The sequence below is a fragment of the Atractosteus spatula genome, chromosome 6, assembly GCF_055471065.1.
Source record: "Atractosteus spatula isolate fAtrSpa1 chromosome 6, fAtrSpa1.hap1, whole genome shotgun sequence".
NCBI classification, from domain to species: Eukaryota; Metazoa; Chordata; class Actinopteri; order Semionotiformes; family Lepisosteidae; genus Atractosteus; species Atractosteus spatula.
Window position 1 is genome coordinate 33294283 of NC_142711.1, and position 21079 is coordinate 33315361.

At 40.8% G+C, this 21079-nt stretch overlaps 1 protein-coding gene across 4 annotated transcripts in view; it reads right to left on the reverse strand.

Annotated features, from left to right (window-relative positions):
- Positions 1–657: 657 nt before the first annotated feature.
- Positions 658–21079, reverse strand: part of LOC148832782 (alanine aminotransferase 2-like) — a 54273-nt gene continuing 33851 nt past the window's right edge. For all 4 annotated transcript variants that reach the window (XM_088918746.1, XM_088918748.1, XM_088918747.1 and 1 more), the window contains exons 3-12: positions 13548–13637; positions 12574–12682; positions 12354–12487; positions 9690–9933; positions 9520–9599; positions 6720–6856; positions 6356–6530; positions 4977–5132; positions 4744–4856; positions 658–4663 (exon numbers count right to left, since the gene is read on the reverse strand). In XM_088918746.1, the coding sequence (XP_088774872.1) occupies positions 4573–4663; positions 4744–4856; positions 4977–5132; positions 6356–6530; positions 6720–6856; positions 9520–9599; positions 9690–9933; positions 12354–12487; positions 12574–12682; positions 13548–13637 (1329 nt within the window). In that variant the 3' untranslated portion in view covers positions 658–4572. The remainder of the gene's footprint in view (positions 4664–4743; positions 4857–4976; positions 5133–6355; positions 6531–6719; positions 6857–9519; positions 9600–9689; positions 9934–12353; positions 12488–12573; positions 12683–13547; positions 13638–21079) is intronic.

Below are 21079 nucleotides of genomic sequence, written 5' to 3' on the forward strand. Positions count from 1 at the left end.
AATTTGACCTTGATCCTAATTTCATCCTTCCACTTGTGCTTAATAGATCAAACTAATAGAGAGATAAGTGGAAGTCTTGTTGAGCATCATATTTGTTGCTTGGAGTAATTTTCTGACTTTTCAACAGATGCCTCCACACCAGGTTTTCCCTACTGTCTTCAGTAGTTTTCCACATTTGCATATTTTGGAAATTTACTCCTCTTTATTACAGAACAACTATCACACTATCCAATAATATTTGGCTTTCTGTTTCTTTTAAGTATACACATTTAGAATTAACCTCTGCCATTAGAGTAGGGTACCCCATCCCCTGTGTTGTGACCATGTATTGTAAAGAACCCAATGCTCTGATCAGATAAAAATTAAAAGAAGAAGAAAACCTATTTCAGTAAGCATTAATTTTACATAAGCATCTAATCCAAAAACACTGGAATTAAGGTCTCTTTCCAAACTAGAACGGGGGTGGGAATTTAATCTACCTGCTGTTGTAAACAGTGGTCCGGCACAGCCATGACTGATTTGAATTAAATTTGTTTGAAGAAAGGTGTTATCTAAGAAATTAAGCACATTGCATTTCAGCAAATGATCTTCTTTATCTCAATATAGCCCCAATCTCATCTTGCACTTCCTCGATTTAGAAATAAAAAACAACAGATCTACTAGCATAGATTTTTATTGTCTATCATCACAATTAATTATTATTAATTATTATTAGGTAAAACACCATACAATTTTTATATCACAATTTGTAGAGTCATTCCTTTCTAACCTTAAACACTTTGGAGAAGACATTGTGAATTGTAAAGATGTGCAAATTTCCTTCTTAGAGCCACGTTCTGATGAGGCAGGATAAAGGAACACAGAAGCAACAGCTGTTAATTGTGCAGTGGCATTGAAAGGTACTTGAAGGAGCACTATGGTTGCAACTTGCAGAATCTTGCAGGTCACTTTTTTTTTAAAAAGACTGAAAATCCCTTCTCCAAGACTGAAGACTCTCTTACAGGGAGGGAGTGACTGCCCTGTGTTTCAGTGCTTCATCTCCAGTTGTCTGCCTTTAAGCACCAAAACCATAAAAAAAGTAACTGACATGAATATGTCAACTGGCCCAGAGTGTCAACAGATCCCACAATTCCAGATTCCCCTTCCCTACCTCTACTTCTTTTTTGGCTTTTATACTTGCCTAGGAATGATTTATCACTAATGTCTTTTTTTTTGTATTGGGAAAGGTTACAGCAGTTTACCAGCAGTGTTGAAAGCCTATAAGCAACTGGAACAAGAAGCAGATACTTCTGCAGGAAGTGTGAGGTGTAGTCATCTTCAACCATGATGGCTTTGATTATATTCACCATCTAAGCTAAGAGAGGTGAGGGGTGAAGCTGAGGTCTAGTGCAGGCTGGAAAGGAAGCACTCAGGTCAGGGTCTGTTCTTTTAAGTAAATGATATATCCAGATCCCCTCCTGATCCTGCCTAAGTTGGAGAACAGTCTGCACCCTCTCTGCTTCCTCGTGGGTGGGTGGTTGTGGAGAAGGCAGACTTCCATTTTTCCGGAGCCAGAACACTGTACTACAAGCACCAGAAATAAGACACCAGTATTTAAAATGCTCAAGTGCTTGGCAGTAGGAGGTATGTAAAGGCAGTGCTACCTTAATCACAGTACCATATTCTTCTCCAGAAAACTAACATTGAAGGAGCAGCAGAGATCAATCAGTTCAAACAGCACTGCAAAGTGTTCTTCACACCATGAATACAGAAACTGAGGGATGGAGGCAGAGGTGTGTGTGACCCTGCCAACCTGTAAAGAGATCCAGTGACACCAGCTCCAGGTTTTAGATGCTGCACCCTACACTTCAATTAAATTTAATGAGATTTCTAGTACAGAGACAACACTGGAACTGCACCACAGAGACCATACATGTTCCGAGACACTGGCCTTATAGGAACTGAGGTGATACTGTGACTCCAGTTTCATAGCAGTTAGATCTTTTACAGGTTTTACAAGCTGTAACTTGTCCTGAAGTACAAACACACATTTACAAGCAGATTTAAATTCATTCACACCAATTTACTCAAAATAAGGCAACTAGCATGAAATTAGCACCTCTCATTATATTCAAATACATTGTACAGGTGCAAAATCCTGAAATGTATTGGTACAGTGGGAGCCTGGCAGTTATAGCTGCTGTAGTTAAAACAGACAAGTCTTGACTGCCATTGTTCCAAAGATAAAGCGCTGCTTCGTCTCCAATTTACAATCATTCCACTTTCAGACAATTAAGGCTTAAGTTACAATAAATGTATTAGTTTAGTTTTAATTTATTAGAAAATAATTATCAGTCAATCGGGTAGAAAGTATAATTGCCATATAAACGTGGAACTAGTGTTTAGTACATGACAGAACTCACAAAACATTCTGCATGTTAGAAAGGCTACAGAACATATTTAAGCCTGTGTGCACCTTGATTTCAGCACGGTAACATTGTCCAGTCGGAGCTAACAGTCATCCTGCTCCCTAATCAAACAGCAATAAATGGAGAATTAAGTTTGTGATACTATTCATTCTGCAACACCAGTTTCATTCCAAAATGGATTTAGAGAGTTTACAACCAGGACATGCTGGACTTCTAGCTGGTTCACAGGACTGCAGCTCAGAAATTCCTTACTAAATTCTTAAAATACAATTTTCTCCTGACCACAACACATTTGAAAGACATCTACCTTAAGCAAAGTCCATTGCCTATACAATAAATTTTAAATCTTGTCTAAATGCCCAAATTATTTCAGGCCATGGAACATTGCTGAACCACATAACACCTGAAGCCAAAGTATGACCAAGATCAATTAGCTGGTTTGTCATCCAGTCTTCCTTTCTATTAGCACATTTCCAGCTCTAATATGGAAGGAGAACTACAGTAGATGGTTCTGTGGCCTCACTCAAGTGCCTGAGAGTGAGAGCACCCTGGGCAAAAGTTCTCAGAGAGCACGGTGACCACAACACTGCAGTCCCACTCATGGCTCCCTTTGCAACACAGAAGTGCTGGGCTCAAGGGTATCAGGCAGTCGCTGAATTGACTATTTCCAGTCAGTTTGAGATCAATCTGAGTAAACCAGCCAGTGCAGCAAATAATGGCTAAAGGTCAGGTGATCACCAAGATGAAAACTGTATGACCCTCCAGAGATGAGATGATCAGAGATGTAAACCATTTTCAAATTAGTTTACGGTTACTGTTGATATTTAAGTCAAACGTACCTCACATCTGTCCCTAATTAGGTCATGTATGCAAATATCTAATTGCACTGGGAATATTTTTAACCCAATGCACTGTTCATTTAATATTTTTATTGAAATGCTTTGCAAAAATTGGTCTAATCATGTAATGCCACGAAACGGGAATTTGATATTCTGCTCCACAGACAACTTCTAAATGGAAACTGTAGGAATGAAATACCCCCATACTGTATTTGCATTCATGTGGGCAACATACAAAAGGGAGTACTCCCAAGCAGAACCCAATGCATGTTCCAAAAACCAAACATTTCCACAAGGTTTTAAAAACATATTTCCTTTTCCACCTCTTGTGTCCACACCTATACAATTTTTAACTGACTTCCAGAAAAGTAGATGGCTCTACAGTAGTGAGCTTTTTTTTCCCTTTACAGCTACACACCTGAGCCCTGGCATGTTGTGTGCAGTCACTACCACCAGAGGGAAGCAACACACACAGGCCAACTGCAGGCATGGTGAGAGGAGGCCTGCAGTCCCTGAACTTGACAGTGCCCTGGTCGTGCAAACACAGGGAAAGCTGCAGACCTCTTCAGTGTTTATTTTCCAGTCAGTTGCAAAGTAAACAGGTGGGGTAAGATATATCTTTTTTCTTTTTCAGAATTCCAAAGACATTTCCAGATGTCTGTGCCATGTTCTCAAAGATATGTTGACTACCCTGCAATAACAGACATATTGCTGCTCTCCACCACTCCCTAGGAGTGTCACAGAGAACCTGCACAGCTGCAGGAATCCTCAGAGCTGACCGCCTCTATCCATAGGCTGTTGTGTTCTTCCTCCTCTTCTCAAGAGATACGGCCACAAAGCTGCAGTCAAAGAAGGGCTTTCCATGCGCCAGTACCAGAGAGAATCTATAATGTCAGCTGACAGGTTATGGGTCACCAGGGAAGGTCACAGGGCAATTAATGCAGTGTAAATCCATTTGTGGGGACTCACTGTGGGCTCTGATGCCTATCCATGAGTCTAGAAGGTAAAGGCATATTCTTCCCAGGCCACAACAGACTATAGTGAGGTGGGAAGAGGAGTAAGTCTTTGAGATACAACTCCTGTGTCCTGATCCACAAATACCTAGGATTTGTTTTGCAAAATCATCCAGAAATTAGTTTTTATCTTAGAATTATCAGTCTTAACACGAATTGTTAATCACAAAATCTGCAGAAAGAAAAAAAAAAAGGAGAACTTCCCTCCCCCCCAGTCCAGGGAGGCAGCACCTGGTCTATAGCTGAGGGAGTGGATCAAGTATAGCTGTGCCCCACACCCCCTGCCCCAGCTGGGAGAGGCCCGGACAGGGCTCAGGAGTACTCGTGGGTGAAACGCTGGTGGAATTCCTTCAGTTTGCTCAGCAGAACTTCCAGCTTCTCAGTAGGGGGCAGGATGGTCATCCTAGGGAGGAGAGAGAGAGCAGGTGAGGGAGAGATGGTAGGAGAGGACAATGGTAGGGGACGCAAGCTGAGTGAAAATACCTGAAGTGGTAGGTGCCATCCTTCTGCCCAAAGCCGCTGCCTGGCACCAGGCAGATCCCAGTCTCCTCCAGCAGTCTCAGACAGTAGAACATGTCTGGAGCTTGGCCCCTTGCCTGGAGGGGCAAAGCAGAGTGGGAGATTGTGGGACAGCATAGAGCTGCAGACCTTAATGAGAAGTAGACAGATAAAAGGGTGACCAAGATATCTAAACAAATAAGACCATGCAAGTGTACCTGTGCTTCCTTGATTGCCCGTTCTGGGATGTTGATCCGGGGGAAAGAGTACATGGCTCCTTGCACTGGGTTACAGCTGATCCCAGGAATACTGTTCAGCAGCTGCTCCACTAGTCTCGCCCGCTCTGCAAGGGAGCTCAACACAGCAGTGCGCTCCTGACAAGGTAAGGGAGAGGAAATTTGAGTTCTGGAAAACGCTGCTGTAATCAGGTTGTCACTTAACAGATTTCTGTGCAATTTCTATAGCTGAGCAGTATGTGTGGTCTAGTGGATATGAGCTATGCTTTAAAGGTGCAGCATGTTTGCTAGCTGGCTTGATGAGCTGTGTGCATTTCCACGGTTTGCAGATATGAGGATGTATGAAGTTACAGGTAGTCCTAAGACTACCAACTGGATCAAAAAAAACAACACACTTCAAACATTTTTTTTCCCCATGGGAACACTACAAATGGAGGATTAGTTTATCTATAGAGGTTTCACTAAAACAATTCAGAACTCACCAAGTACATAATTACCAGTGAAACTTTGTTCACTTGGACATAGAAACAGGACAGGATTTTACAACTAACTACATGCTGTTGTAAACGCAGCACAGCTTTAGAATTGAAAACTGGTGATTTACTGCCCATGCATAGCAAAGCATTATGCTAACCAGATGTTGACTTTCATCCTGCCAATGATCAGACTATATGTGTGAAAAGTTTAACATTGTTACTGATTTATTGGAAGGATCTTTTCGGTTCAGTTTTAAAGTAAATTTTGTCCTGGGGCTTCAAGAGTGGCCTCAGTAAAAGCACTTGCACAACAGGAGGCTGATTTCTTATCACAGGTTCAACCCTGGGTTGTGTGTCACTGGTTAACTGTGACTGGCAACACAAGTGGTTCAGAGGATTAGTCAGCCAGGACACTCAACTGTTGAGAGTCTCCCAAACTCTTGCAGTGCTTGTTAAAGGATGAATGGTTCAAAGGAGTCTCCAATTTCATTCTCCCCTGTGTGCAGTTGTGAGGTTCAAAGCTGTGAGCTAAGACGTGAAAAACACAACTGGCAATTCAAAATCAGTTGGAGATAAAATATTTATATATTTAAAGTCTCATCCCATATCAAACTGTTATAGTAAAGATGGAATCATATGCTCAGCCTAATTCTATACAAAATGTAAGTACTGTACATAAATATGTTTCAAATTAAGACAGATCAAGAAATTACCGATTTACTGTTTTTGTCTATAATTGTGTCACAAACCTCTCTTAGAAACAGATTAGAAAACTGGCACTGGAAGAGTAACAGGGTCTTGAGTCAGGCAGATGGGCAGTGCATCATTTCAATGCACACATTGTACGAGTTCTGAGGAACACAGGACTGCAGTCTGGATACAGACCTTGATGAACTGTGGGTGAGAGGGCTCTCCTTCCTGGGGAGGGTTTACAACCAGATCCATCAGGGCTTGTCCTGGCACAGGAGGGCACAACCGCACTGACACCAGCTTAAGTAGCTGGGCCTTTACTGCAGGGTCCAGGTTAATCACTTCCATATAGCCACCTCGGAAACCACACCTGCAACACAAACAGGCAAACGTGACTGATGAGAGACGGGCCGAGAGCCACCACCACTACAGTCCTTTACAGTGCCATCCACAGTTATGTCCACTGATCCACAAATTCAGAAATCAGCAGACCTGGACTCATGTACATTTGAATTTGTATGCCCATCGATCTTCAGCATCTCTAGAAATGCTCACTCACTCTCCCATGTAGCACTTGGAGGTGGAGTGGAAGGAGGCCAGTTCCACAGTGTTGGAGAACTCGGGGCCCATCTCAAACAGCACCTTCTTGAAAGAGTGGAATTCGCAGCCCTCTGCATAAATATTGTCCTGGTATACCTGGTGTTGAGAGAATGGAGGCAAAAGGGAAAGGAAGTGGATAAAGTCAGCAAATAAAACAAAAGTGCATTTATGCTTACATATACTGAAGATCATCCACAATATCTCATCATAAATTATGAAAAATAATGAATATGAAGTATTTTTACATATACAGTGCATTACATCGGTGTTTCCCTGTTGTATACACAAGAAATTGAAATTCACATAAAACAATTTTACCGAGTCAGAGATCAGAAAGTCACCTTTTATTTTTAGAATGCGTTTTGCAAACAAATTTATCATTTTTCAACTAAAGCATATGTGTTCAGTCCCCCCAAATTGAGGTGACCATAAGTACTGGGACACTTGAAAACAAATTAAAGAAGTGAAAAAAGTCAGTATTTTATTGCAAATTCCTTGCTTGCAACAACTGCATGAAGCCTCCATTACACTGACATCACCAAAGATGACTTCACTTGAGATGCTTTGCCAGGCTTTAACTGCAGCCTCTTTAAGTTATTGCTTGTTGGTCGGGGTTACTGCCTTTAGTCTCCTTTTGAACAAATGAAATATATGCTCAATTGGATTCAGATCTAGTAATTGACTTGGCCAGTTTACAATGTTCTACTTCTTATGTCTGAAGAACTCCTGTGTTAAGCGTGCAGTATGCAACAATGACCCGAAACATAATGAACTGCCAATGTCTGATGCCATTTTTTCTTACATTTGTAGACAAGATCTGTTTGTATATCTCTGAATTCATCCTACCGCTGCCATCTTCAGTTAAGACCTCAATAAAGACCATTGAGCCTGTTCCAGAAGCAGCCATAAATGCTCAAGCCATGATGCTCCCTCCACCATGCTTTACAGAAGAAGTGGTATGCTTATGGTCATTGGCTGTTCTGTTTTTCTCCACACTTTAGCCTCTTCATCTCTTTGATAGATGTTTATTTTGGGCTCATCAGTCCAATAAATCGTGTTCCAGAACACCTGTAGTTCATCTCTGTATTTTTTGCAAATTTTAATCAAGCCCTTCTGCTGACGAGGGTCTTACACCTTGCAGTACATCCTCTGAATTTTTCTTTGCAAATTGTGGTACTTGAGATTATTTTTTTATTTCACTCAGTAATTTGGGGGATATTCTTCCCACTTAGAAATATTTTTCCGTCATCCACTGTATTTGTTCCTTGGACACCCTGTTCTCAGTCTATTCTTGACTCCTCCAGTTGTCTCCTTTTTCTTAAGAACATTCCAGATTGTTGATCTTGCAATGCCAAGAGTCTTACCAATTTCTCTCCGATGGTCATTTTCCTTTCCCTCATTTTCAAAATGACCTTCTTTTCCATCATAATGAGTTCTCTGGTCTTCATGTTGGTTTTTAATAATTCAAGTGGAAAAACTTCAGAAGCAGTTTCAAAAGACCTCAACCATGCTGCTGTTGTATTAGTAAAACAATTTTGAATAAAAATACCCAGGGGATATTCTCTGCTTTTCTCTGATTCATCTTGTGATTTGAAATCACAATTTCATGAGCATACAGCTATAATGGGCTAATTTGAACTCATCACAGTACTTTTGGAGGAAAGGCACTGTAGTTACAAAAATGGAAAAACCTGCATAGTCTCCCCCAGTTATACTGAAAATAAGGGCTTTCACACAAACATGAACCATGTGAAATTAGGGAAATAACATCACAGCATGCATAGGGTTATGTAATAAAAAGCTGGACCTGGGTGCCTATAATTATGACTAGTGTGGCTGCAAGAGAACTCAGTGACTTGTCAGGAGCTTCCTCAACACCTGAACGTACTCCAATGGTGTAAACATGGGAGACAATTGGGATTTCACACTGGCATGTCTCACACACCTCTGCATGTTACTACCTCATGACACAAGGAGCCTGGTCTGCAGCCCACATGAGCCCATCTGCCACGTGTGATCATTACTAGAGACTAATGAGCTGCCTGTATCATTACTGACAGCAAATGAGCTGGTAAATCTGGTGCTTTGCTGACAACATAGCATGTGGGCTTGCATCTATATCAAGGAAGCCTTCTAGATACCTAGGATACACAACAGGTAACAACAACCTCTGCTTCAGACCAGCAGTACAATGTTTACTTAGGTCTTTAGCCACACTACAGTTACAGATTCTGCTATAAACTACAGTATAAGGAGAATCCATTCGACACAATCAAATGGCTGACTCTGATGAACATGGAGTACCTGTAAAATTTCAGATTCATAACTGGTTGGATGCAGGTTCAGATCCTAAATGGATTTTGGTGCTACTGTGCTGACAGGCCCAGCTATATTAATGGTTGCTGTCTGCACTGTCTTTCTCACACCTGAAGGCTTCACAGCCGAAACGTTGCGTTTTCTCTCTTCTCTCTTCAGCATGGAATAAACCTATTACTAGTTCCTTTGCAGCCTATGCATGCTGACGCAGCTACCCACCTGAATGGTTATAAATGTAAGTCACTTTATATAAAAGCATATATAATAGTACCTGAAGAACAAACTTTAGTTTAGATACTGTGTGTGTGGCAGGGATGGAATTGTAGAAAAGCGTATGTAGAATAGCTTTAGCTGTTAATGTGACCACATTTTGTCCTCCCTGAGCTCCTGACTGTTGCCATGAGAACCACCTTAGCCGCATCACTGTGACATCAACGCCATACCTCATCAGCCATCAGGAAGAGCCGCTCCTCAGCAGCAAATCGGATCACATCCTCAATGCACTTCTTACTCTGAACCTGGCCTGCAGCAAGACAGACGGAGGAAGACAACATGAACAACATGAAAACCAAACACTCCATTATTGTTATATGTGTGGGTTATCTGTGCATACCGGTGGGGTTGCCAGGGTTGATAATGCAGAGTGCCCGCGGGCGGCAGTGCTTGCGGGCAGCGGTGAGAGCTTGGCGAAGCTCGGAAACGTCCAGGCTCCAGCACTGCTCCTCATTCAAGTAGTAGTTGATTTGTACGGCGCCCAGCTCTGCCAGGGCAGCAGAGTACAGTGGATACTGTGGAATGGAGATCATCACTCCTGTCCGAGTGGACCCCTCACCCGACACGAGGAGCTTCAGCATCGTCTGGAGGACACAGAGATGGATGTGTGGGACAAAATGGAAAAGGAGGGCGATCCAGCGCGAGAGGCAGAGCGCGAAAGAGAAGGCAAAAGGAAAACTAGGCCATGTCCCAAATGCCACACTAAGCCCTTCCTTCAAGTTCACACTTCTGTGATGTAGAGAAAGTGTGGACTTAAAGTGCACAAGCATTCAAGGGCGCACTGCTATAAAAAGGGTAATGGGATACCTCATGATATTATTCGTTGGTTAAAAAACTCACTGTCAAAATGCTTTCCGTTGTTGCTGCTTTCGCGCTGCTTCTTTTCCACTGGCTAATTGCACATTGGTGAGAATTTTTTTTCTCATTCTGACTGTTTGACAAGCTTAAATGTCATCATGTCTGTCCCTTCACAAATGTTGTGATATAATGTGTTCATTCATATTGAGTTTTTATTAAACTAAATAAGGAAAACCTGGCAATAATGTTCTCCTTTTATTCAAAGCTTTGTACTATTACATACATTTCATCTCATCTGTCCCACTACAAAAATGAAAGTATGAGGAACAATAAACAATAAACAAGATTGAGTGAAAGTGGGCAAAGTAAACTAAACAATGTGAATATCTCACAGCTCTGTACCATTACTTTATCATTCCATGTACAAAATAACCTAAGTAAATGAATATTCATCAGTTGAAATGGGGTGATGAAATAATAGCTTAATGTCAACACTTTGTACCTAGAATACATTTGAATCTGAAGTAGTCTAAGGAAATTCTGTATTTATAAAAAAATAAGATTTTTAAACTGTAAAAAAGTTACATTTTACTAACACTTGAATATTTTATTTTCCATGGCAATGTCTCTCCTCTTTGACAGATTAGAACATGAACATGTCACCATTTCACGAGGAATTTGGGGTAATTCCCTTCGGAGAAGTCAGCTCTGATGGAGACGTCATCCACAAGCACCCTTGTGAAACACAAATTAGACATGGGATGCCCTAAGCTCTTGCAAACCTGAGTGTGAATGTGCATATTAAGGCAACAGACTGCAAGTATGCATACTGGGACATGGCCCTAAAAAGAAGAATGATACTGAAGGTAAAAGAAAGATTAAACTTTAGTTTTAACAGTCCATTTTGACAAGCTTCTCGTTTCATTCAAGGCATATCCATACATGTCTATTTTAAACTTATAACGAAATTTTTATTGTTAATTCAAACAGCTTTATCAAGCATAAACCAATACATTGCTAAATATATTGCCAAGGTCTATACAAAACGATCTTACTGAGCCTAACAAATCTTTCACACGGAACCTTATCAAGCACATTCAGAACAGATCCTAAATAACAATTGCTCAAAATGACATGAATAAGGGAAGTGGATACACTAGGGCATGTCTTCCAGCTCATTCCATTCCAGACTTATGCTACAACCAGCTTCTTAATGGTTCAACTGATTATTGGTAGGACCTTGTAAAGCAATTAAGAGGCAGGTTGTATCAAATTTCTGGAATGGAGGGAAACAGAAGGGTCACCAAGTGGAATAAGCCTTGTCCTAGGAGAACAAGGCGGCATTCCTGGTTTTTCAAGAAAGCTGGAATAAAACTGTGATGTACTTTTTCCTCCCAAATATGGAAATAATGCACACCTCTTCATTACTCTTGGTACTTATTTCCCCAGCAGTTCAGATGTTTTGTACTTTTATTAAATGGAAGAGGTCAATAAATGCAGCCCACTCATCTCTGAAATTACAGTGTTGATAGGGTCTCTGTGAACTTTTCCTGCAGAAGACGCAATATTTTATAAGGTGGACATTCAGAACTGGATTGGAAGAATGCTGGACTCAAGGGCTACTATGTAATTATATGCCGTTATATAGGAATGTGTGCTACAAACCTAAGTAACCAATTGTATTAAAAAGTTATCTTTAGCAAATAGGAAGGTAGGACGATGTGCGTGATTTCGGAACACTGCAATTCTCGTAAGCACAGGGAAGCATGATAGATAACCGAAAAATATTTCAGGACTGTTCTAGTTAAATTACCTTTAGAAAAATACACCGAGCATCTCGATGTGTTTCGATCCCATGCTCATGAAATAACTTTTTTTTAACTTCTGAGACGGACTCCTGACTGTCTTTTAAGGGGAAGCGGGGAAAACTTTCTCCAACAACAGGATATTTCAAGAATATTACATGAAGCATATTATACATTTGCCAAACAAATGTTAAAAATGCTAATGCCGTTTTCTAATTGCATTATGAAAAATAACCAGTTTAGGAATATAGATGCACAAATATGCAAGGGAGACAAGGGGAATACAGAATCACAACCAACAAGACAAGGCCTGACAAACAAGCAATCAGCAGAACACAAAAGAGGATGAGAGAGAGGTCAGAGTGCCGGAAACTCAACATGCAGACAGAAGGGTACTGTACCACAATGGCGTCGCTGGCGCCAGTGGAGAGGTAGATGTTGCTGGGGTCCGAGCGGATCCCGCCGTCTCTCCGCTCAATGTACCGCGCCACGTCTTGGCGCACGCACTCCAACCCCTGACTCGTACTGTATGCCCCTGAGAGAGAGAGAGGAAGAACCATGGTCACCACGCAGCACAGTGACCATCCGGGGAACGCCCCCGCAAAAGGAGGGTGTGCTCACCGATGCTGCCTCCTCCGCAGGCCTGTAAAATGCGGCGCGCACGCAACTTGGCATCGTCCGGGAAATGGTCTTCGTTCAGGAGATCCGGATAGGAACAGAGAGCGAGGACCTGAGAGATAGACAGAAGACAATACAGTAAAAGAGAACAAGAAAATGGAGAGGGGGAATTTAATCCAAGTTACACTTGTGTGCAGTGCCGCCCACTCCAGACCCACGCAACCCTAGTGCATGCTGGTGCCTCATCCTACCACAATGTCAGCTACTTGAGTCTTTAAACCTCAGCTGAACAGTGCCAACTGGATTTTTAGCCATTCTTTTAAACCTCAAACCCTACATTTAAAATGGTCTTCAAGAGCAACCTGAAATAACATGAAGGCCCCAAAAATCAGTTGTCAGCTACTTTGATTAAGCAGTAGTAATATCTCAGCTGCAGTGAAATCCAGCAGACGCTGTCGTGTGCTAGATGAAGGGGCCTTCTGACTGCTTTGGAAATGTATTAAACACTCTTTGACCATGACATAAATGTATAATTCTGACTACTGATATTTGTACAGCTCAGTACAGTATGCTTGGCATTTTATTGTGCAAAGATCCAAACTGATCAGTCTGAATGGCAAGTGTCTGACCAGTCCTGTTTCCTGCAGGAAGTTACACCTTCTTGAATGGGTGCAGCAATACAGGCCAATCATTCTACATTTTTTCCTATGACTTCTAAACTAACTGATCTCTCTGTAACATGATGAACTATTAATCCACAGAATTAACCTCACCCTTTTCTCTAGAGTCTAATTCAAGGGATGCTTTATTCACACCTTCTAAACCCTGCTTCCCATGAGGGCTGTATCCAAGAACCCAGCCCTCCCCAGTTTCCTCTCCCCACAACACTGGACACTAAGACCAGACTGGAGACCTTTGTACGCTGACAGGAGGATATCATGACCTGTGTGCTTGTAATGACTTGAGTCTGGGCATACCTGTCTGAGAAAGGTGATTGGCTTCTGGCCCATGGCGTGGGCATCTCCAATATTGGCCTTAATGACCTCTGAGAAGGGCTTCTTCGCACCCTGAAAGAAGGTACACAGAGACTTTAGGCAAAGCTTCAGTCTTCAGTCTGCACAAGTGCAAACATGACAAACAGTACAGTGCAGGAAAGTGTTCAACAGAGAGTTCAAAGTGGTGAAGGCCTGGATCAAACCCTCAGACCCTCTCTCCTCAGGAATACCTGTTCCTGAATTCGGCTCACTCAGTTTACAAGGACCAGTTTGTTCTCAAACATTCCAATGCTGGTTTAAAGAAAACAGACTGTTTTAAAGATTAAACATATTGGCCGAATTTATAGGGATACCTAATGTTTACTAACATCTTCAGCTCTGTCTGTTCTGTATTGCCCTCTTCCTCATTCAATGTCTCTAAAACTGTCCCATTCTTCCTTTCTCAAGAAACCATAACAGGAGAGATTAACACTTTCTCAGTACGCTCCGAGCAGGCAGCAACATTAGCAGTTTTCATATTTCCTCCCATTTGAGAAAACTGCATGTGCAGGGGCTGATACTTTTTTCTTACTTTTATTCCTCCATAAAAATACGAAGTAATATACTGCCATGCTCTGAATGAATTTTTAACAGGACAAAAGACGTCACTTTCCCCTCTCTCAATGGGCTTGCTCAGCATTGGTCCATTTCTGGTCTGATAATTCAGGCTAAGATTATTCTTATCGCTTGGAATGTGGATTTTATCAGGAAAACAAAGCCTTCCAATGTATCCCAAGGGTCGGGTACTTCAGTCTGGTTTGTTCTTAATCAACTTTGCAGGCTGGACAGCCTCGGCTCTATTTGTTAGAGCACACCATCCCCCTCCTCCCTCCTTTGGGGGTGTAACCTAGACCTCTCACACAGCTGGAGCCACTCATTCACAGGGTCTCTCCCCCTTGGAGGTTGACTGACTGCTGCACAGAATACAAAGGTCAGTACTGTCCTGGAGATCACAGAAACAGTTCCATGATGCAACAGGTCAGAGAGTACAGTCTAACAGGTGGTCTAAAGGATAAACATGCACAAAGTAAATAATTAAGATCACATTGCTGGAATGGTAATTGTTTTACACGAGACTTTAATCTGCACTAGAATTCAAAAAGCCCATATTTGCTCTTTATCCATTTAGAGTAACAGCTGAGGTCTAATTCCTTTGTAAATGCATTAATACACAACACATTTAACCTCTGGTTCACCACATTTGAGACACAGGACAACAGAAAAACTGTGCTGCTATTGCATTGATCCACAGATTACGTAGATTGCTACATATAACATTTTAGATGTCAGTGCTTTAGAAGAAATTTGAAAGGATAAAATACATGTCAGCTACTGACATAAAGCTACGCTCTAGGACACTACAAACACACCATGTAAACACCCTACCTTTGCCTTAGGCTCCCAGTCTTTCCGTATATCCGGTTGAAGGATTTACAAACACAAAACCTGACTGCCAGACAGTGGATACAAGCAAAGGTGAGGAGGAAGCCCTCACTGACACTCCTTCTACAAGGCAGGACAACAGTGTCCACACTGCCCTAGCAGTAAAAAACAGACATTTCAAATGGATACCAGATGGGCCTGTTACCAAAACAAGCCCCATCTCTACATCTGAAATAAAACTTATACAGATGCAGCCATTCAAAATGGGTGGGGTATTTCGCGGCATACCCCGGTGGGTGTGTCGCGGTATCACGCGGTGTCACGCAGTATCACGTGGTTAATCGCGTGTCATTTGACGTCATGCCGGAAACTATCCGGCGTCACCTTGTAAAACCGCCAGGGGGAGCTTAACCTCTCATGTACAGCATTTGAGCTTTTAATTTTGAACTGTGTATTACAGCATGTTAATCATCAGTCATTAAAATGTTGGTAAATTTTATGAAAGCAAGATTGCTCAGTTGGACAAAAGTACACAACCTACCTTTATCAGAAATATTTATGCATCAAAGCCTTTACCGAAGATATTACTAATAGTATTAATAATGGATGACTTTGGACAAGCTGTATACTCAAAGTATAATTTCTTTAGCACATTTGTACAAGCACTTGGAATCTGTCCAAGCCATACTTTGTCAGGCATTTTGTTTTACTTCAACGGGCATAAAAACTCCCTTGCTTTTAACAGGGCGTTTCATAATTTCTAACTACGAAAATGATTTAAAATGCGACACTTATCATTCAACTAGAGCTCAAAATATCATAAGGATCCTCAAGAGCACAGCAAAGACTGTATTAAAAGATACTTTTAATATCTAATGCGTTGGTTTAACAGTCCGGGTGTGGCAAGCCTCTAATGTCTCCCGACTTCGGCAAAAGGCACCCGCCTTTCATTGGGAGACAATGAACATTCTAGCCGTACATGTGAATATAGCATAAATACACCAAGGACTGTTAAACCAACGCATTAGCACGTCAAAGCCCATTGAGGGAAAGATTACAGATTTTAATCGTCTTTAATTTTGTTACGTTATACGTTTTAGGAACGTTTCATCTAAACAAACGCCACAAAACTATTCTCGATTGTATTTCTGAATGTTATGTTACACCTACAGTAGTTCACTGCTTTAAATACATCGAATTAAGAAAGTAATGTGTAGCACTTTAGATCTTTTTTTCTGAACCAGGGAAAATCTGATCATGTTTCTCTATAACAATAATAAAAAACTTTTTTTACATATCACCTTTAAAAGTGGTAGTACCTTTTTTAGTACTATATTTTTGTATTATATTCCCTATTAATCAAACTCTAAGAGTATGTATCGGCTTGTCAGTCAGGTCTTTTTTCTCTATTTAAATTGTGGTTTACACATCGCACGACTTTAAAAGCTAGAAAGACAGGTTTCGATTCACATTAGCTGGCGAGCCTTGTTAACAAAAAAAACAGACAATACCCATGGAGGGGGAGGTCAAGCCAGAGAGAGAGTTTTTTACCCTCTGTCTAAAAACCCAAATAACCCGGGGCAGAGACTCCGGGGGGATCATTGCGTGGTACAGAGCGGAGCTCAATCAATTCTTATGGAATGTGTTTTCTTTCTTCTTTTTTTCAGCATGGAATAAACCTGTTACTTGATTCATATGGATGCCCGGTTCCACCGGGGATTCAAAACATTTTTTTACTTTTTCATTTTTTACTTCGCGCTTTACAACCCTTACTTCGTGCGACTGGAAAAGAATTCGTGATCAGATCAACGAAATGCTTCGTAGAAGGAGACGCTCTTTTCCTCTAGTCTAACAGTCTGTCCACAAACAAAACATTCCTGTTAGACAAGAGGAATTGAAAAAAAAAAACAATTTTGTCAATGGAAACCGGTGTGTGTGTCTCTCTGCTGGATGTCCCTCTCACTCTCTGCTGAATGAATAAAAGCATTTTATTAAAAACGCGTTTGCGTTTGTCTGGTATTTACTTTGGTCCCTTTTAACTGTTTTTCGATCTACTCTATTGCTTTGAGATGCCACTTTTAAAGGTGATATGTAAAATAAAGTTTTTTTATTATTGTTATAGAGAAACATGATCAGATTTTCCCTGGTTCAGAAAAAAAGATCTAAAGTGCTACACATAACTTTCTTAATTCTATGTATTTAATGCAGTGAACTACTGTAGGTGTAACATAACATTCAGAAATACAATCACGTATTTGACAAATAAAAACTATTACAATCTAATCCTTCCACGTTTGATCCCAAAATCCCAAGAAATATAAATCTAAACGGGTAGAAAGCTATGCTGAAAGTTTATTAAGATACTTAGAAGACAAAGATACTGTATCAATTTATGTTGCATTAGCCTGATTATGATTAAAAAACACATATAATTAAACACGTGTTTGCGATTTAAATCAAAACACGATTTAAATCAATATAAATGTTTATATTGTATCGCATACTGTCCAGCCTCCATTTCTCTATAAAAATTTTGAAATATAAAAGTCAATTGATTGTCCATAATATCGCTATTCTATTTTTTCGAAGAAATGTTTGTTAAAAGAAAAGTCCAGCACCAGCTGGATTTGAACACACAACCCGTGAGTTGGTAAGCGGGCACGTAGACCAGTAGGCTACAGGGGAAATCGCATGAAGAGAGAGGCGAAACAGCCCTACACAGCCCTGTCGCAGTACACAAATATAATCATAACGTTATTAAATTCTTTAGATACGCGATTCCATATTGTATTAGCAGAAAAGCTTAAAACTACCACTTTTTCACACGCTATTTCACATGCTAGTTAAATACTTCGATGCTTGAAATGTTTAGGGAGAAATGGAATACCGGTGTGTATTTTTCCTTTAAAGTACCGATTCCTGGAATCTGACTGGCTGACACCCTTCTGAAGTGGTTCCATAAAATCTGGTATACGGAAAAGAAAGCATTGATAAAAAAAGCCTGGATTCTCATGTATCTCATACAAGTATCTTTTAATACAGTCTTTGCTGTGCTCTTGAGGATCCTTGTGATATTTTGAGCTCTAGTTGAATGATAAGTGTCGCATTTTAAATCATTTTCGTAGTTAGAAATTATGAAACGCCCTGTTAAAAGCAAGGGAGTTTTTATGCCCGTTGAAGTAAAACAAAATGCCTGACAAAGTATGGCTTGGACAGATTCCAAGTGCTTGTACAAATGTGCTAAATAAATTATACTTTGAGTATACAGCTTGTCCAAAGTCATCCATTGTTAATACTATTAGTAATATTTTCGGTAAAGGCTTTGATGCATAAATATTTCTGATAAAGGTAGGTTGTGTACTTTTGTCCAGCTGAGCAATCTTGCTTTCATAAAATATATACGCGATTCAATATTATATTCCCTTTTAATCAAATTCTAAAAGTATGCTTGTTGACTCCGGTATCTCTTTAGTTAAAGACTTCGATGCTTAAAATGTTTAGGGAGAAATGGAATACTGGTGTGTATTTTTTCTTTAAAGTACCAAGACCAGCCATATACTGTATGTTTATGTTCCAAAATTAATATCGTTTACGGCCTTCACACGCGTTACAGTATGCTCCTATTCTTTTTATGCTCAGCTACTAAGATTTCCCTTCAGTGGTAAAATTCAATATCTACAACGGGCACAGCAAAGACGTTTACTGTAAGTCTTTCTACGACAGACCAACGGACCACGAGTGCCCCTGTCGGTCAACCAATCACGTACTGCGGTGCCGCGCGTCATCTTGCGTCACACTGCGCGACGCCACCTGCGGTACGTGTCTGTAACGCGCACTTTGAATGGCTGCATCTGTAGCTCAGTAGCAATACAGGGAAGGAGAATGCTGTAATTTCAAAAACACAGATTCTACTTATTCAAGATCAGAATCACATATCTGACTGTAAATAAAAGCCAGCTAGAGGCATGTGCTGGTCTGTAGTCTCTAATACTTGCTTGGGAGAAACAAATCAGAAACAGGCTCATTTATTCTGATTGGGAAAGGGGCATGGCTCTTTCACCAACAGTGCCCTATGCTACATCAGCCCATAGCCTAAGGGAGCAAGAAAGTGGTCAGGGTTACTAGGAGTCTTTACCTCACTGAAATGAGCACCAGTGCACATCCTGGTCAGCTGTACGTAAAGGATTATAGACTGCAAACTATTTTTAACACCCCAGCTAGATCTGTGAGGAGATACGGCTACTACAGAAGGGTTTTTTTACTTCCTCTTGATATGGTAGTGCATTGCGGTCATGAGCTTTCCAGCTATTGTGTGCTGTATACTGTGCAATACATACAATTTAAACATGTGATCTATGCACAAAAGAACATCCAATGCAAATCACAAAATATTAACAACTAACAACATGGCTGCGTGCCTTGCTCTATACTCCCACATCCTTTTTTCAGTATGAAATGCAACGCCCTGTCAAAACATTACAAAGTTACAAAGTCAGCTTGGAGCACGTTGTCCATTGAGCATTAAGCAGCCTCTGGTCAGACCGCAATGGGACATTCTACCACTCTCTGTGTAGCTGGCTGCAGTCGTCTCATAGGAACAGAGATTACAAACAAAACCAGGCCATTCGGCCTACTTAAACTGTCTGGTAATTGATTCAAGGTTCCCATGCAGCTGTTTCTTGAAAGAAGCCAAGATATCAGCTTCCTCAACATGGCTATATAGCTCTTTGACAGGCTGGTGTCATATATTCTCTTACTGGATTCAAGAAGTCAGAAGAAAATGCCAGTCTTGCCAAAAGCCAGCTTGTTCATGTTCAGACATTGTAACCCTAGCCCTGTGTGGACTTATTGCCCTGCTGGAAAATCCCACTCCAGCTTGACATGCAGGAACGGAAACACTGGACTTCCTCAAAGCATCTCTGAGCAGGAAGGCTGCCCTCAACCTGAACTCTGAACTTTTCTCTTACAGGCCACACCAATCATGCCAATAGCAACCAGGCAGAGATCTACATAGCTCAAAATCATGTCTTTCTTTATATTGATCCCTAACTCAACATGAGCAAGTACCTGGTCTTTTCATAACAGTTTAGCTCAGCATTTTCACTCACGGAACAGTACCACTCAAATGAAAAAGATTAGCTGCTCAGTATTGAAAATGTGTCCAATGAGCCAGATGTAAACTGTAGAAAGCTTAACTTTGTGCATCTATAAGTACATGATATGGCTGATTCATAAAGAGGAAATTGCTTATGCAATGGTAGTCGAACATTGGAGACTCCATAAAACTGCTGAAATCCTCTCATTGCTTAAACCTACAATCAAGTCATCCTGAGAAACACGTAACAAAAACTAGTGCAATTACCAGGTCTCATGCCCCCCAGCCACAATAAGGACAAAGCTTACTGGATTACAGTTAACTTGTTAACCCCTCCCCCCCAAAAAAAGTTTGAGATCTGTTCCAAAAAACCTAAAGCAGACACAGGAGTTGTACAAAACCATGACTGACAACCACTGATCTCATCTATTACACGCTGCCCTTCACTGTACTGAACTCTTTTTTTGTCTAACAATAACCCAATACTGTACTTATATCTCACATCACCATGAGATATACAGGGCTGAGTGAAGATGTACCAATATCACCTTTACACTGTATTCTAACCGATCATTCCTATGGATCCCCAGGTGTCATATGTATTACTTTTTGCTTCCAGCATTCAGAAGACTTGCAGTAACAATTGAAATATGAATCAACCATGCTAACACTTCAATGTAATTTGCATTTAATTTATATGTAATGTCAATCGGAATACGTTTTTATATGCTGTACATATTACTTCAGTAGTGTAAGTAATTTATTAGGCAAACTTGGCAAAGGGCTGCGAGATGGTGTTCGTTATGAAAAAGATATCTTCAGGATTAATCCTAGGGAAAGAAAGAGCTGGAGCTTGCAGGGTGAGCAGGCAATTGCAGTTATATAATTAAGCAGTTCAGTAACTTGGAATCATCTCAACATTCCAAAAAAAAGCAGGACTGTCTATATCCAAGTTAAATTTAAAACTGTCACAACTCTCCCCCCTTCTTTGCTTCTT